General features: G+C 48.0%; 1 protein-coding gene across 1 annotated transcript; it reads left to right on the forward strand.

Moving 5' to 3' along the window:
• Positions 1-424: 424 nt before the first annotated feature.
• Positions 425-16,849, forward strand: LOC128306772 (uncharacterized). Its single transcript, XM_053044380.1, has 5 exons — positions 425-1,125; positions 6,396-6,610; positions 6,692-7,375; positions 13,612-13,750; positions 14,353-16,849. Exons 1-5 carry the CDS (start codon positions 1,068-1,070, stop codon positions 14,592-14,594), a joined length of 1,338 nt encoding a protein of 445 aa, XP_052900340.1. The 5' UTR covers positions 425-1,067; the 3' UTR covers positions 14,595-16,849.
• Positions 16,850-17,179: the final 330 nt, after the last annotated feature.

A 17,179-nucleotide genomic window follows, 5' to 3' on the forward strand; every position in this document is an offset into this window, starting at 1 on the left:
CCGATCGGTAAAGGGCAGTCGTGAACCAGTGTTGCCCAGTGCACGAAAATTGGACGACAAACTGAAGTGTGAATAAAAAAAAAGAGAAGTGAGAGAAGAAGAAGAAAAAAACAGAACAAACCCCCTCCCGTCTCTCGCACACAGATACACACCGCCGCAAACATGTGTACTGTGTAGGTACACGGTATGGTTCGGTTTTCGGAAAATCGGTGGTAAACTGTTGAGTCGTTGAGTTGGGCTTGCGCTCGGAAGCGTACCCGTGGTGTCCGAAAAACCCCCGGACACTTCTGTATGTAGATGGTGCACCGGATGGTGGCAATGAGTGCCACCACACACACCACATTGCCCACCCGTACGTACGGACACGGGGTGGAAAATCAACGAATGTGATGGTGTTGGTGGTGGTGGTGGTGGTGGTGAAAGTGTTTCTATCATCTAGAGGACAAGAACAAATATTTACCCTTCGCCTGCGACCTCGTGCGCTTTAGTGTGTATATGCGTGTGTATCCGTGCGTGCGTGTGTGTGTGTGTGGCTGATGTTCCGTACGTAGAGCGTTCTGGGTCGGGCGGGTTTTTGCAGCAATTCGGGCGTTTGTGTTCTTCGCACCGGAACTCGCACCCCAAAAAGCGGAAACAGTTTGCGACGAGTCGTGCTTCCCGGGACCGGCACGTAGTGGCCGCAAACCCTGGATGGGTGAAACCCCGGACGCTGGTCGGACCCGGTACGCTCGCCATGCCCGGGCCGGGCGACTCGGCAAGGGTCAGCGTGTCGATCACGAAGCAACGAAACGGGGACAGGCAAAAAGCACACCAACGCCAGCGACGGCATCGACGGTGAACATGCATTAAGTGGTGCGCTGCTGTTGAAGTTGGTGCCGAAACCGTGCCAGGCACACTGGTTGGAAACGGACACTGGTGGCGCAGAGTGATTTGAAACTGAAGGCACGTGGACACCGGTAGCAGTAGAACGTATCTAGCAATAACAACAACAACAACCCAATCATATTCCGTGCTGTGAGCGCATTCCTATTACACGGACACACGGAGCGACGTGAGCAGAAGTGAAAATGTTATGTGCTCGGTTTAAAATCGTCCTTTGCCTTATACAGCTGCTGGCAATGAAAGGTAAGTGCTGGATGGTGGCCAGCAAATGGTCCCACCCGTCACAGAGGGTTTTTCCTTTTTTTTTTGGGGGGGGAGAAGTGAGAGATGTACGATTTTGCTTCGGCAATACCTCGCCAACACACCAGATATGACTGACGCAAATCGGGTTGAATGGGAAGTGTTTTTTCCTTTTTTTTTTTGCTATGTTGTACTTCTGCCCGACGCTTGGTGTTTTTTGTTGCAACATTGCACATCGTTCTCGATTTATTTGGCCATCGTTTTCGGACTTCTCGGGTGGGGTTTTTTTTTTTTGTTCGAAGACCGAAGTTGGTACCGAAATCTTCCACCATCCACCATCGAAGAAGGCAAACATTCCCGAAGCCGAGTGTCGAGTGTCACTTTTCGATTGCGAGTGCATCAGAGGTCCCTTTTCACCCTTTTTCTTTTTCGCTTCTGGTTGTGTTTTGTTTCTGGAATGATGTTGCTCCTGCTGCTGCTGCTGAAGGTAGGACAGCACGAACTTTTGGGATGTGAAGTTTTGCCGGAATTTAACTTTCTCCGCACGATTCCCAGCACCCGAGCGTTCGAGCTGGAAAAGATCAGTGTGTACGAGCTGCTGTCCGGTGTGCATTACCCCGACGTTCGGTTGCAGCAGGATCCGTGCCGGGTGAAGTTTTGCCATTCACTCCAGCCCTTCAGTGTTGGAAACAATAGTTCTGCCTGACAATGATACGAACCGAAATGGCTATTCATTACGGTGGTTTATGATTGATTGGTGCGCTGTGTGGTCTTATTTGGGTGATTTTGGATTTGATACAATTTTTTCTTTACGTTCGGTGAGTTCCTGAGCTAAGCTGAGGTGTTGGTGCTGGCTTACTAGAATTGATTTTCACCTTGTAGTCAGCAGTGAGTTCTTATTACTGGGAAATGCTCCGGATGTACCGATTCTGACGTGTGAGAAACATCTACCAGCTCCCCTTGCTTGATTATCCTAAAATACTACAAATTCTTATTTACTTTAAATCACTGTGCTCTGTTTGCATAGCTTTAGGCGCTAACGCTACATTTTAGATGATATGAGAGATCAAGCTGAGATCAAGCTGAAGATAGGTCAATCCATTAGAGAATTACGTACTATATATTACTGTGCTCTGTTTGCAGAGCTTCAGGCGCTAACGCTAAATTTTAGAGGTTATGTGAGATCAAGCTGAGATCAAGCTAGAGACAGATTCATTGATTAGAGTTTGTAATACTGGATTGCTTTTCAGATAAAGTGTATGTGACCGCAGTCTGATGTATCACACACTGAAGTTAGATTCCAGTTAGGTTTTTTTCTTGCACACAATATATTAATTTAATTTGGTTTGAAACGCCTACAGGTATGCAATGTTAGTTTCTATTGGGAAGTATTATAGAATTTCCGGTGTAAAATATCTCGTGACAGACTCTCACTGATGATGTGAGTTTTAGTATGAACTAAAAGTCCTTAATGTAACTCGTTCATCTCTATTTGCGTGAGAAAGATGAATAAAAGGCCTTAATTCTTTAAGGTCCGGTAAGATATAGCTGTCAATAAGAGTTGTGTGCAATAAACGAATCAGAAACAAATTGAGCTTCTTAACCTTTTGATGGATTAATTACTAATATTAAGCGTTACACGTATGCTGATTAAAAGAGGAGAACTACTCATTATTGTGATGCGTTGAGTTCTTTAATGCTGCTGATGGAACACTTTGAATTGCAACAGTAATTGCTTGAAGAGTTAGTTAGATGTTGGATTTTATTAGTGAAAAATTGAAAATTAAAGCCGTCCGCACGAACGTCAACTTTAAGCAAGTTGCCACCAATTTAAACTCCCTCAAACATTCAAATTGGTACATGTACACCGCACGCTTGCTTCGCAGTTTTGAAGTTTAACTCTACCAGAGGGGTTTTTTTTTTGTTTGTAATGCTCGGGACGGCATACAGCAGGAAAAATGAATCTAAAACACAGTAATTAGATCGTAATTGAATAACATCTCCCTGCACAAGCTTCAATAGTAGTATAACTCACCGGCAGCAAAAAAAAAGAAGTTTGACTCCTGACGCCCACTTCACCCACCGGCGACACGGCCGGGCCCGGGGGGGTGGTGCAATCAGGTCGTTCCCGTCGTTCCATGCAGAGCAACTCACCCGGCAGGCAGTACGTGTTCGTCATCGGAGTGAATGTAGGTTTTGTTGTTGTTGCTGGTTCGGTTCGTATTTGCTTCCCAAACAGTGTGCGCCGAGCGATGGTGGAATGTTCCCATGCTGAGTCGGCCGTATTTGCCGTGTAAGTTGCCCCGTGCCCGTAATGGTGCGCGGGTATGGTACGAATATGGCCGTGTTGTTTGCATTTGCCCATACCATTTCGTCAGTCGGCTGTGACTTGTGAGTGAGTGCCGGGGCGAGGTGGGCACAATACACCGGCACAAGGGGGGAAGATATACATTTGTGCTAAAAACAAGGCAGCAATCTGCAAAGAAACGTATCGCAGCCGGCATTCCGTTGCGCGCACGGGAGAGAAATATTGTAATAATATACCGAATTAACATTCTGCGCTTTTCCCGTACGCTGCCGTCATGTGGCCGTGCGCGAGCTTTTACCCAAACCGGGCGGGCTATAAAGACAACAACCCAAAAACGAACTCCCGGTTGGGGCGCGGACGTTACGGGGGAGGGGATGAAGCCTCGTTATCCGGGCCGCCTTTGTGGCTTCCGGCAAGAACCTGTCATTGCGCGTATTATTTTCCCATCGACTCCGTCTGGCAGGGCGTTGAGCTGCTGCGTACCGCCGGTTAAAGGAACCATCGCGGGGAATAAAAGAACGCGCGCACAAAACTTCCCCCCCCCAGCACGGCGGGACTTCCACGGGGGGGTTTTTTTACACCCTGCGAGGTGTTGATGTTACATGCCTATCATCGTTTCGACGTCGTTAGCGGCAATGTGTACACCTCGTTCGGCATGCACAACAACAGCATGCATTGCCAGGCGGCGACATATTTAGCGGTCGGGAAAACTTCAACCAGCTTCTTGGAAAGGTGCGGTCCCCCATCCCATCAATGGGATGGCGCCGCGAGTCCGTGGTCTTGCTGCGGGAGCATCTTCACTCGAGGGCGTCCTCGGGAAATAGTGCACGGAAAGAAAAACTACTCCACCCCCACCGGGGGTTCGCCGGCAGATACGAATTTGCCGGATGACTGCCGGACAGTTACTGCGCACTTGGCTGAAGTGGCGGTAGAGCGCACTAGTCACTTGAGCGCGTACTCGATTTACCTCGGACGCGCACAACCGTACGATAGCGAGTACGCTAATGAGGCTTATTAGACTCTTCGGAAGCTCCGGAATGCTAGCAGGTGTACCGCTCTGCTCTAAAACACCTCCCTTCCCCGATTGCTGTCCGGCTGCAGGGCAGAATATCGGTAATATCCCAACACCATTCCGGCAGAAGGACCTCGGACATTCGCTTCAATTCGGCATCCATCAACCATCTCCACATTCTTGAACCGATGCTGTACTGCCGGTGCTAATGATGGATATTCACCCTGTTCCACCGGGCTGTTAACCGGGTTTTCGTTCCCCCCCCCCCCCCCCCACGATTCCGGAGGCTTATATTAAAATTAATTGTAACGTAATTAACAATCAACGTGCGCGTGATGATGTAACCGTTTTGCACCACCGGTGCCCGTGCCCGTGCACTTGTTTTAATGAACCCAACATTGGAGACCCCCCCTTCCCGTGTGGAGGATGATTGATTTTGTCGGGATTATTTCTCATCTCATCCCGCCCGGTGGTGGTGGGTTTTGTTTAGCGACCATCTAGCGGCCTCGCAGTGCCTTAATGGAATGCTGGCGAGAGTCGTCCGTAGTCACAACACTACTACGTCTCCGCGCGCGCCCGGCACCGGCACCGTTGTGTTGGGATTATGCTGGAGTTAGGAAATCTTTCCGGTCACGGCGCTCGGTTGGTGCTGGTGGTGAGGATTTTTGCTATGCTCTAGGCGGTCTGCCAGATGTTGTCTGTTAGTTGAAACCGATGCCGACAACACACCGAGAATAGTGGGTGTGTTGGAAAGTATGAGCATTAACCAACGCGTTCTGGTGTTGTTTCAATTTGGAAGATAATTGTGCCAGTTGATATCAAACAATTGTGTTTGTTGTTATATTAATTCACCACTCCTATTCAACACTCTGTTATCGCAAAGCTTAAAACATCTCCTTTGCAGTGCGGTGTAGTATACATTCAGGGGGAAGTGTAACGTTTAAAGCACGAGCCTAACTTTAGGCGCTAGCCCTCCCCCCCCCCTCCAAAACCGACGACACATAACGTGTCGAAACTTTTAATATATTCAATAAGTGACGACACGTTTTCCCACCAACGTTCGATGGCTGCAACGAAAGTAAGTTGGTATAAAATGGCCCAACAACTAATGAAAACATTAATAAAGTTTTGAACGCTATCAGGCAGGCTATGTTTTACACCAATACTTTCCAGCGCACCCACACACGGTACCAACACATCCGGACAGACAATAGGCGTGAGTGGTAGAAAATTGCAACTCATAGGCGATAACGTACGGTAGCTGTTTCGTTATTGATTAAAAATGGTCCACGAGCCTGAACGTGTATACCACCGACTGCTGAGTGGCATGGTGGTGTGTATGTTTTGTGCGTGTGAGTGTGTGTGTGTGTGGTGGAGAGAGAATTAGATTATCAGAAGTGGTTTCCGGGTGTTGGTAAAATGCCGGGCGGTAAAATTTGTCTACCGTTCGGTGTGGTGGTGGCATTGGTTAATATTTAACAATGAAGATGTACGAAGAGGCTACGTTTCGCCTGCACGCCCGGTAGCAGTCTGCCGGGTTGATAGCGGGGCCGCAGAACGGTAGAGGAGTGCACACAGCGCCGCGCCGAGATCAAATATTTCGCAGTGTGTTGGTCCCGGGAGGCTAACAGATCGGATCGGGAAATCCCGGGTGTTCTGTGCAGAGTGTCGGTTTCGGTTTGGTTGGGGCCCCGTACGGTCCGAATCGTTTGCACCAAAGAATGGCTTGGGCCCATTGTTTATGCTAATCAAATAAGGTTCTTGTTTAAGCCCGCAAAACCCAGTTAAATCGTAATCGAGCTGCCCTGACTGCCTGGTGCAGCATGAGGTGAGGTTAGCGCAAGATGGCTGACATACTAATCGTGTCCATTTTGCCACTATTTCATTGCTCTGTTCTAATCGTGCTCTCTCTCTCTTTCTCGCTTCATCTCACGGCTTATCTCTCCCACACAGTATCTCACAGCGTCCTCGGGCTGGAGAGCGTCCACATACAGGTACCGGTGGCGGTACTGGTCGGCACGAGTGCAACGCTTATCTGCGAGTGCGATCTGCCGGACGAGGACCTCTACTCGGTCAAGTGGTACAAGGGCAAGCACGAGTTTTTTCGCTACACCTCCAAAGAGATACCGTCGATTAAAATCTTCCCAAAGGCGGGCATCAGTGTAAATGTGAGTAAATTACTACACGTGTAGCTAAGATGTGCCCCATCTGTACGTAAGGATGTCCTCTCTCTAACCTTCTTCCGATAGGTGAATCTTTCGAATGCGAGCCATCTGGTGCTGGTGAACCTGGAGCCGCAGAGCAGTGGCAAGTACAGCTGCGAGATAACGGAAGCGGCCCCATCCTTCCACACGAAGATAGCGACGCGCTCGATGAACGTGGTCGATCTGCCGACCGGTGAGCCTCTGATCGTAGACATGAAGTCGTACTACGGTGCCGAGGAATTCCTGGAGGTTGAATGCCGTGCCGGACCGTCCCTGCCGGCACCGAAGCTGGACTGGTACGTGAACGATCTGCCGCTCCGGCAACCGATGCAGCTACCCTCACGGTTGGAGTACGCGACCCAACCCTGGGCCCTGGCCGGCACGGCCAGCCTCACCAGCAGTAGCAAACCTAGCAACCGTAGCAGTAGGAAAAAACAATCAGCCAAGTCTTCCTTGCCGCAGCATGCACCGACCGGTCCGACGGCCTCCGAGCTGGAGTCGCACGAAAACGACCTGGAGGAGGGTGCGGTTCGCACCGGCACGGGTCCGGGCACGTCCCCCATCAACCGGCCACTGCCGGCGGCCGTTAGCACCACCCAGGAACCGACGGCCAACAGCAGTACATCCGGTGAGCACCGGAAAGGCGCCGCCAACAGTCGCTACGAGCTGGCCGTGTCCCGGCTGAAGTTGCTGCTCGAGCACGGACACTTCCGCAACGGCAAGCTAAAGGTAAGACGGGGCAGCGTGGTAAGGGGGAGCTGCCATGGGGAGGAATTTTTCCGGGAGCCATTCTTTTCAGTTGGGCCATCGCGCAGCCGGAAGTGGGAATTTTGTGATGCTTCGGTTTTGTTGTTGTTATTTTCTTTTCGTTTGTTTTTACGCTGCTTCTTCGCTGGCTCTGTTCTTGGTAGGTTCCGGTGCAAGTTTTTTTTCTTCCACCCCAAGGCGCCTTCCGTTTGCTGTCCCACCCTTCCCTCTTCCTCGGGAGATCATCATTATTTGCTATGGATCGTTTTTTTTCTCATTGCGCCAGAGTCATCGTCGTCGTCGATGGTGGTTTTGCTCAAACGGAAGCGGATGCTTGTGTACATGGTTCAAGATTTTAGCGTTGCTTTATAAAAATTGCTACTTCAAACTGATTCCAAACAAACCGTGCGGTTACGGTAGGCACGGGAGTTGAAAAAGAAGGGAAAATAGTTTCGTAAGGCGGTGGATACATAATTGATACACGTGCCGCAGGCAAAGTTGAGCGTCTTTCGGTTTTTGTTTGTTTTTGTTGCTGCCCAAGCGCATTCATTAGCCTGCTCGAATTGCTCATCAGCAGTGGAAAGACGATTACAAAACAGATGCCACACGTAGCCACACGTAGACACCTCAATCCCGGACTATAAACGCATGCAGTGCAGTGGTAAAGCGCGTACTACTGCTGAGGCCGAAGACGGTCTGCCTGGTGACATATTTGGCGGCACTGCTTGTTGAATTTGAATTAGCAAAAAAGCTTCTATTCGGCGAAAACTTTCCCGCCGGAAAGTCTCTCACGCATGCATTGAAGTAAGTCAAACAAAAAAGGAAAAGGACCACGCTAAACAAGAATAAATCGTTTATCTTAAGCGAAGGCGCCTAAATGTATGCTAGCTGTTTTGTATGAAGTTAGGCGTTCGATTTTTCTTTTTCTCCCTCTCTGGCTAATTGGCTGTTTTCGCATTCGCTAATTGGATATTTTTCATCGAAAAACTAAACATTCTGCCGCTCGAACCGGTGCGCTTCGTGCGCCGTGGATATTTTCTTGATTAAAGCGAAATGCTTTATTTACTGGCCGCCTTCGCTGCCGGACGCGTTCCTTTTATTGGGGTGCGAGCCGTGACTGGTCCGGCCCGGGTTTTATGCTCGTCGCGTTTAGCGGGCCTCTCCGGTACGCTGGTTTGTCCCGCATCGTGCCACGGGCACGATTAAAGGCCCGCCCACGATCATCGAGCGTTCCCGGCGTCCCGGTGGCTGATTGATGTCTTGTTATCCGAAAATTAAATGCATTAATTTCATCACTAACTTTCCGCCGTGGCGTGGTGTTACGTGGGGCCCTGTCCGTGAGATTTCCGGCTAAAATTATCATGTTTAGCACGTTCGTGATTTCGCGGTGCCCGAACGGACGGTCAGATGACACCGCTGCGCTGGAAAGCACGCCACGGCGTATCGGCATACTGGTGGGGACAGCCATTGCGAAAAAAAGAAGCGATAAACAAGCTGTTGACAAGGTTAGTAAGAGCATTCAGTATTGCTTTTTCTTTCTTTTCGCTGTGCGATGCGCATCGTATAACTTTAGGCGCGTTTGCTCCGATCTGACAGCGTTGCTTCTAGTGACGTGAGCGCCAGAAGGTATGCAATTCGCCAGACAAAATTACTGTATTCGCAACCTGTCGACATTTTGCGACATCTGCAACGTGAGCAACACGAAAAACAAAAAATTATCACATGGGTGATGTACTAATGTGTGTGCTTGAACACATTACGGGAGTAGTGTAGCGTGATGAAGGCAGGAGGCACTAGCTCTAAAAGTAAATTAAATCACAAAATAAAAACCAAAACAAAACAAAACGAAGAAAAGGAAACATAAAAATACTTCGCTCTAAAGTACAGAAAAAAAACAAACAAACTTGGAACAGGAACGGGAAGGAAAATTTTCGCGCAGCGCAGCAATGCGAAGCGCACTCAAGCAACATCGGACGCATGAATGATTTATGAGCCGAAAGCGTTTCCTACCCCTCTAGCTACCCACCTCCATCCTCTCCATTCCTCCCTTCCTTTTTCCATTGGGGTTGGCAGTGTGAGAGGTATGTTTTCTTTGATTGGAAAAGCGGGCATAAACATGGCGAGAAAGTGGGGATAAAATTTTGAACTAGAAAAAGAAGACAAAATGGCGAAGGAAATAAAGAGAGAGAGAAAAAAAACAAGCAGTACACGGGAGGCGAAAAGCGAATAAAGTTAGATCCGTGTGCGTGAAACAGCGTCGGAAGTGACGGAAGAAGACGGGCCCATGGCGGAACCTGATGGCGGTGGTACGGTTCTGTATCAAACCAAAGAGAGAAAGAGAGAGGGAGAGAGCAAACAACACAAAAAAAACACAGCTTTCCTTTTCAGCCCACCTGGGCTAAGGTTTTCCACGGCTAGTTTTCCCGTGGTGCCATATTTTTTTCTCCTTCCTCCCTTTTATTGCCATTCTTCTACCTTTTTTTTGTTCCAAGGGGTCTTTCCTGCTATGCGGCCGAGGGGAATGGGTGTGGTACAGGGAAGGGGGGGGGGGGAGGGGGTTTGTGGTGAGGGGATGAAAATTTATTTCTATAAATGTGCACCGAAGCGAGTTGCAAACATTTTCACAAAACTGTTCCTACTGTTTACTTTTTATCCTGCGGCCACGGCCTGACCATACAGATATATGGAGGACTACGGAATGTGTACGCGGGAGGGACAAGCAACAACATAACGCAAGAAAAAAAGAGCGAAAGAAAACTCCTCTGTTTCTCCCTTTTTTTGGTTCGACGGTTCCTTCTGTGCCGTGTGGTTGATCAACAGGAAATGAATTATTGGAATTTTATTTGAAAATCATTCAGCAAAATGCGTACCGATGGATTTGTCTGTGTGTTTGTTCCGCTGTTTCGCCCGATCGGCACTGTGCGTTGGCCAGCTTTATACACCCGGTGCGGTGCGGCATTGCCCGCCGCACACCATCCGGTACGCGCTGCGAGGAACAGAAGGCGGCGGCGGTTCGATCAATCAGAATTGTTTCGAGTTTTCGATTTGGATAGACGGTGGCACTGCGTGGTGGTACGGTACGGTGGCGCGGGGGTGGAATAGTACAGAATAAAAGTTTCCAATTCCGAGTTTTCCGAGTTTCCCGGCGTGTGGCTTCGGGATGGATTTTGCTACCAGGCCTAAGCCGGCCCGCGACACCATTCATTGCCGGGCCCGCGCCTAGCGCGGCGAGAAGATATGACTAGTAAACAGGAACTGCGAGGAGGGAGCCGCGGAAGGGGTTGGAAATTGCTAGACGCGGGAGGGCTAACAAAGGGCAAAAATAACAATAAGTGAAGGTTTCGGTGTGGGTGGGTGGAGGGTTTCGGTTGAGTGAGCCTGGGAATCGTGCTGTCGACGAGATCTGGCCTTATGCAGGTGCACGTCTCCGGTGCATGGGGAGAGGGGTGGAAGGAAGGAGAAGGAGAGGGGAGGGGGGGGGCGGGGGGTAGGGTTGAAGGTGGAAACAAGTGGGACGAAAAACAAGCATGTCGAAGTATAGCTGCATCGTCGTGTTTAAATGGATAGAGCAAAAAGGGGGATGGTTGGTGGGAGGGAGGGTGGTGTGGTGAGGGGAGGGTTAGTGGCAAAAAGGCGTGCGGAGGGGAGGGGGAGTGAAAGAAGATGGGAGCAGTGGTACGGTGTGGGTGATTGGTCGAGCAAGAACGCTTCTTTCCATCAACAAGTCCGTGGTGCTCGGGTGCCCCACCGAGCGCGTTGCAGAGATGCAGGCGCTGAATGCCATCGTGCGGTCACGGTAAGGATAACGGTGAAAAAATAAATAGGCGACGCCGACGGGCAAAACGAGGTAAGCGGGGAAAAGGGCTCGGGTGGCCGCTGTAGGTCACACATTTTGATCGATTCCGTTTTTACACACAAAGCATCGCAATTCGTGGTGGATTTTGTTATTGAAACCGGTTGGGTGGTGCCGGGAACACGGAAAAGCTTTTTTTGTCCCTGCGATGCCGCCTGCATACATGCACACCGCATTGCTTTTGTCGCACCGCCGGAAGAAGGTTCACCGCAGCACAAAACTGCATTAGAGGGAGAGAGAGAAAGAGAGAGAGGGAGGGAGAGAGAGAGAGAGAAAGAGAGAGAGAGAGAGAGAGAGAGAGAGAGAGAGAGAGAGAGAGCGCGTGCAAGAGCGATAAGGAAATGGTGGAAAAAGTTTGCCAAAAAGTCGAGCACGGTGAACATCGGGAAACGACAAGTGACGTTTTGATAATAAAGCCCGCCGGACGGAAGCTTCTTTTTCGCGCAAAAGGTTGATACAAAACACCCCCGTTGCCGCGCGGAAGAATGGGGTGCGGGTGGAAGCGAGTGTGATTTGAATTTTTCGGCAGCGAGTTGATTTTGCATCGGTTCGATACGGTGTGTTCCGTGTTGCTGAAGCACCACCGGAAATTACTGTCAATTGTATCGCAGATGACGAGCCGCGAGGCTGCCAGTTTCATTCGGCACACTTTCATTGACTTTTTTCTCGTGCCATTCACCCCGTTCTGGAGGGGAGGGGGGCTGAAAGTTTCAGCACACTTAGCGGTGATGTTGTTGTTGTTGATGGGAGGGCTTCTTTTGCCATCATTCGGTTGCATTGCTCGGTCCGCTTCCGACAAGATACAAAAGAAACCCGGGGCTGCATGTAACCATGTCGCTGTCGATGAAGGTCGGTATTCGATTTTCTGTCAAAAACCGAACGGGGTAGGATTTGGGTTTGAATTTATTACAAGCCATATGCAAGCGGCAAAGCTCTTTTTCGATGCCGTATGCACGCACTGTATTCGGCGGGCTGAATCGCTGCAGCTGCGAGATTAAATATTTTTTCCTCGTTGGTGGCGCTGAAATACCGATGATAGTTTATTGCTTGTTTGGGGAAACAAAAAAAAACAAGATATATTTTTCAAAACCGCTAGCAAATGGATCGATAACTAATTTTTCGCACATCGGAAATGTTAGGAGCGTATAAATTAGAGATGGGAAATTTAATTCCTTTCAAGGATTTAAATCCGAGTTAAAGGGTTAGTATAAAAATTTAACTCTTTCACTCGTTCATAAAGATTTCAACAATTTTAAGTAAGTGAACGGGGCGAAGGCTTCCAGCGAACTCATGATGTAACTTTTCACGGCGACCTTCAACTCACGATTTACATCATGAGTCAATTCGGGATTTAATTCTTCACTGATTTAACAGAGCTCACAGAAGAGTTAACTCATGATTTAAATCGTCTGTTGAAGTTCGCCGTGAGGAGTTAAATATCAAGTTAACTCGATATTTAGCTATAAGAGCTAACTCGTGGTTTAAATTGTGAGGTGATAATTTCCACGAAGAGTTAAATCTTAAATGTTTTGAATAAATTAAATTTCTTTCGATGAGTTTAATCAGAAAACACTTTTGAATATTTTTATAGGTTTGAATTAACTTACTCCCTAAAAAGATTTAAATTATTGATTCATTCTGAATCATTATGCTAATCACTAGAATGAATTGCAACTATTTTGCATCTATGATAAATATAACTAACCAAAGTGATTGATTTATAGCATATATTTAGGCGCTTTATTAGTAATCAGTGTGATATTTTCATTGACGATTTTTTGTTGAAATATTAATTAAAAGGTATTAAAAAGCAAATATTACGATGGAAAAATTAAAGTAGGTAAGATTATTAAAGGATTGCATAAATTTAGGCTGATTGCTTTATAAAAAAACGCCTGGATGTAGGCAATTATAATAATTTAATTATGTTATTGAGAGGAAGTTGAGTATTTTAAAGCTTGCTCTGGTTAGAAGTAGTCACTCATAGCACTAAAGTGCCACTTCATGCTAATGCGAAGGTGAACAGTTTATAACACCTTCAACGCAGGGCGTGCGTGTGGCGCACGTGTATCGAACGTACATTATTGATTTGATGGATTGCTAATCACGCCTTCCGGCCAACACCGGGTACGATGGAAGCGCACACAGGAGAGCAATAAGCCCATCGATATATCGATAATTGGTGGCACTTATACTGGGTGGCCACACCACTAAGCGCCAGCGTACGATGAGGCCAGTGCACCCTTCCGAAAACATACAAAACATTCCAAACGCAAGACGCTGTTTAAAGTGTACCGTACATCGCACCGTTCCATACTAACGTGTTTGTTTTGTTTCTCTACGCGTGTTTGTGTGCTGATTTTAGGTGGAGTGTGCTGCCCATATCTTCGACCTGTACCGGCAGTCGACGGTGGCGATGGCGGACGAGAACTATCCCCAGGTGCGCGTGCTTTCCAACAGCGATAATGGTGTACACTTTTCCTTCATGAGCGACAAGGACGAAGGTAAGCCGGTGGGAAAGGGTGCCGGGTCGCCAGTTTCCATCATCCATCATCGAGGATGTTATTATTATCCTTCTGCGCCCTGCAATAACACGTGGTCTGTGTGTGTGGGTGGGTGTGTGTGTGTGTGTTCGTGTGGAGGGCTTTTGAGCTTGGGTTGCCGTTCGGTTCGATTTGAAACAGGATGCCAGGTTGCTCAGCTGACGAATTCCCACCTGAAGCAGGCAGCGAAGACCGCAACACACATCACCAAACACCCGGCGAAGCGGGAGATTGGTGGTGCGGTGCGTTGAGTCTACCTTTCGGGCGCACGAGCAGTGGCTAATGGGGATGGATTGGGCCGAGGCCGGTTCGTTTTGGGGTGGTCCGGTGCAGGCATCAGGTGCAATGTGTAACCCGACCCCGGATACGTTTGAGCCTCATCAATGTCCACCGTTTATCTCATTAGCATCGAGAGGAGGTTTCTTTAGCCAGAATCAAGTTGATCCGGTTGTTTTTAATTTTTTTGCGAGTCAAACAGAATTCAATAATGTACTGATGTCTAATATTTTTGCTTCCCTCTGCGTCTTTCTCTCTCTCTCTCTCATCTGCTCCCGTCCTGATAGCATCATCTTCGGCTTCTTCTCGTACCTGGTTGGCGTTTCATCCAGGGAAATTGGTACGACTCTTCAGTGCTGCCGGAGGATGGCTGTTTGGAACGCTACCACAATATCAAAGGACGGTGCACGGTGACTCGATAGCGGTTGTGGACACTGGACAGTCGAACGGGTTGGATTCAATCGGTGGCATCGTCTCGTACGCGCTGCTGATGGGCGTTGGCTGGTTCAGCACACTGTGGTTCTTTTAGGGCAGTTCTTCACCTGACTTCTCCGTAGAAATTGAACGCAGGGAACGTTTGCATTCGTCCGTACGTCCCGGTGTTGACGTTTATGCTTTCATCATATACCATCTCCACGCCACTCCACTTCCTTCACTCATCGGAACAACAAAAAAAAAAAATGGCCAGAAATCTGAAGCCAAAAGTTTGCCAACTCAATTGCAAAACGAATTTATTCGCACCCAAACGGCGGGGTTTGGTCGTGCAACAGTGTATGATGCTACCGTGTTAGCTAGTGTGTAGTGCACCGACTCCCGAAACGATTTCGATCAGCTTCTTTCCCCATCCCCAGCCTTTTTGTTCCGGCGCCTCACCAAATGGCCAAAAAACCCCTGCAGCGAAGTGAACGGTGATGCCCAATTCTTGTCTAGCTGAATAGAGTTACCCCCCCCCCTTTTAATCCCGGCCCAATGCCATGCGACACACCAAATGCACACCCAGGCGACGTTGGTTCGAAGCGCAGCGAGTGAAACGAAATTGCGGGAAAATCGGGGCAATCAAAGCAAGCGAGGCTTGCTTACCACGGAAGACGCTAGACCCGGCTAGTCGGCGAACATTATTTAGTGTGTATACTGCTCGTTATCGACTGGCTGGTTCGTGTGATTCATGTTCGACGTTTCAGGCTCGTTCCGAAGCAATTAGTTCCGGTACCGGGAGGGTTTTTCGTCCGAATCCTACATAACCCAGCCCACCTTCGTCCGACGACGCCGCAGCAGTGACACAGCAAAACGGTGCTGGAAGGTAAAATATTAAATCGAGCGATAAAACAGCAAGCAAGCGAAAGCTTCCAATATCCCGGAGCCGGAGGGAGGTTGGAAAAACGGGCGGAAAAACATAAATTAAATTCATATTGCCCGCTTTCGACCACCAGCCTAGCCTAACCTATCGCCCTCCCATCCCAAAACCGACTGAGTGTGTTGGATTTGTTTCGTTTGTGTATGAGTGAGTCTGTATGTGTGCGTGCAAGGATGTGTGCATGTGTTGGGTAAGACACGTTCCGTGTTTGAAAGAGAGCGCTCCCTGTTTCTGAATCATGTTGTAATTTAAATAATGTTAGCAAATGCAACTAAATCGCTCCACCTTCTCATGGTCTGTCGCTCGCCTGCCCTTTCCTTTTCTCTCTCTCTCTCTCTATCTCTCTATCTCTCCCCTTCCCCTCCCTGCATTTGTATAAAGCGGATTCCCTTACCCGTGATTTTCCGAAAATCTGGCAGAAAACACAAACGACGAAACGAAGTAATATAAGCAACGAAGAGAAGGACGGATACCAGGTACGGTATGTGGCACTTGAAACCAATACATTCCAAAATCCGAATTTTCATTTAAAATCAATCAAATGTATGTAAGTTTTTTGTGCAAAATCAAACTCTTTCCACTGCTAATGCGGTTTGGCATGTGCGGAACGCACGGAGCTTTCAGAATGACACTGTGCTATGCGTGTTGCATACCTTTCAGGGGCATGCAAACAGTGTGGTACGTGGTTTGTGTTTGCATGCGCACGGGAAGATGCGTTTTGTAGTGGTGGTGCGGCGCCTGAAGGTATGCAATAGTCATTCGGAAGATGCTTTTTTACGAATGCCGGCAGGACACTGCTAAAACATTCAATATTGCATACCTTCAGGCGCATATGAGTGTGCTAGGGAAGCCATATTCTGCTACTGCTGTGAAGCAAGCAATCCGAAGACTACAAAAGCATAATTTTTGTTGATTAACAGGCTACCTTCACTTTACCATAAAAACGTTATGCAAATCTTGTTTTATCATAAAAAAAAAATCAATGGAATTGAGTAAAGTTCGCGGGTTTTTTTTTGGTGCCACGTACTGTACTATAGCAAATTAGAATAAATTAATAACTAATAAAATAAAGTTAGTAACGGAGAGTGAGGTGTAGATGAAACGGTGTATTTCAAGGGTGCGAGCAATTGGCGGATCCAAAGGATTCGGGCCAGCAGTAGCTAGGGCGGAGGGATTAGAATGTAAGCGCAAATAAAAGGAAACAAAACGAAGCGTTAAGAGTTTACATGTAAAAAAATATAAAACCAAAACTACATATATATATAGATGAACTAAAGAGCCACGAACCCTCCCTTCCCTTCCCCCTCACCCCTCCATTTTCATTCCCTTTCCTCGATCTCCATTGCGCACATGTGGAATGCGTGGGTGTGTGTGCTATCCAGAGAGAAAAAAGCTACAAATAAAAATCGAGCCATGATAAGGCTATTATGTTTTCTATAAAAAAAAAAAACAAACCACTCGCACAAGCATTTATTGCAATGGAAAGAAAAGAATTGCGGAAGAAAATTTGCTGGTGGAAAATAGTAAGGAAAAACGGTAAGTCCATAGTTGCCACCATTTAATCCTGTTTGCATACCAAGGCGCCATTTTGTGTGTTTTGTTTTTTTTTTATTTCGAGTGCGCTATCGGAGCAAAAGTCTTTTCCAGTTTTGTCGAGTGTTTTTCGATGCGAGCAGCGTAAGCGAACACATCGAAAGTGCATACTAACGCCGTGAAGGGTTGGCTGCGTGAAGATGGAGTCACGAAATAGCGCCTAGTCA

This window comes from Anopheles moucheti, chromosome X (genome assembly GCF_943734755.1).
Source record: "Anopheles moucheti chromosome X, idAnoMoucSN_F20_07, whole genome shotgun sequence".
In the NCBI taxonomy this organism is placed as follows: domain Eukaryota; kingdom Metazoa; phylum Arthropoda; class Insecta; order Diptera; family Culicidae; genus Anopheles; species Anopheles moucheti.

Bases quoted from the DNA above. Each gene is read 5' to 3' on its own strand.
- LOC128306772 (XM_053044380.1), top strand. From the start codon at position 1,068: ATGTTATGTGCTCGGTTTAAAATCGTCCTTTGCCTTATACAGCTGCTG. The intron at 1,126-6,395 runs GTAAGTGCTGGA...TCTCCCACACAG, and splicing joins ACAGCTGCTGGCAATGAAAG to TATCTCACAGCGTCCTCGGG. The intron at 13,751-14,352 runs GTAAGCCGGTGG...CCGTCCTGATAG, and splicing joins CATGAGCGACAAGGACGAAG to CATCATCTTCGGCTTCTTCT.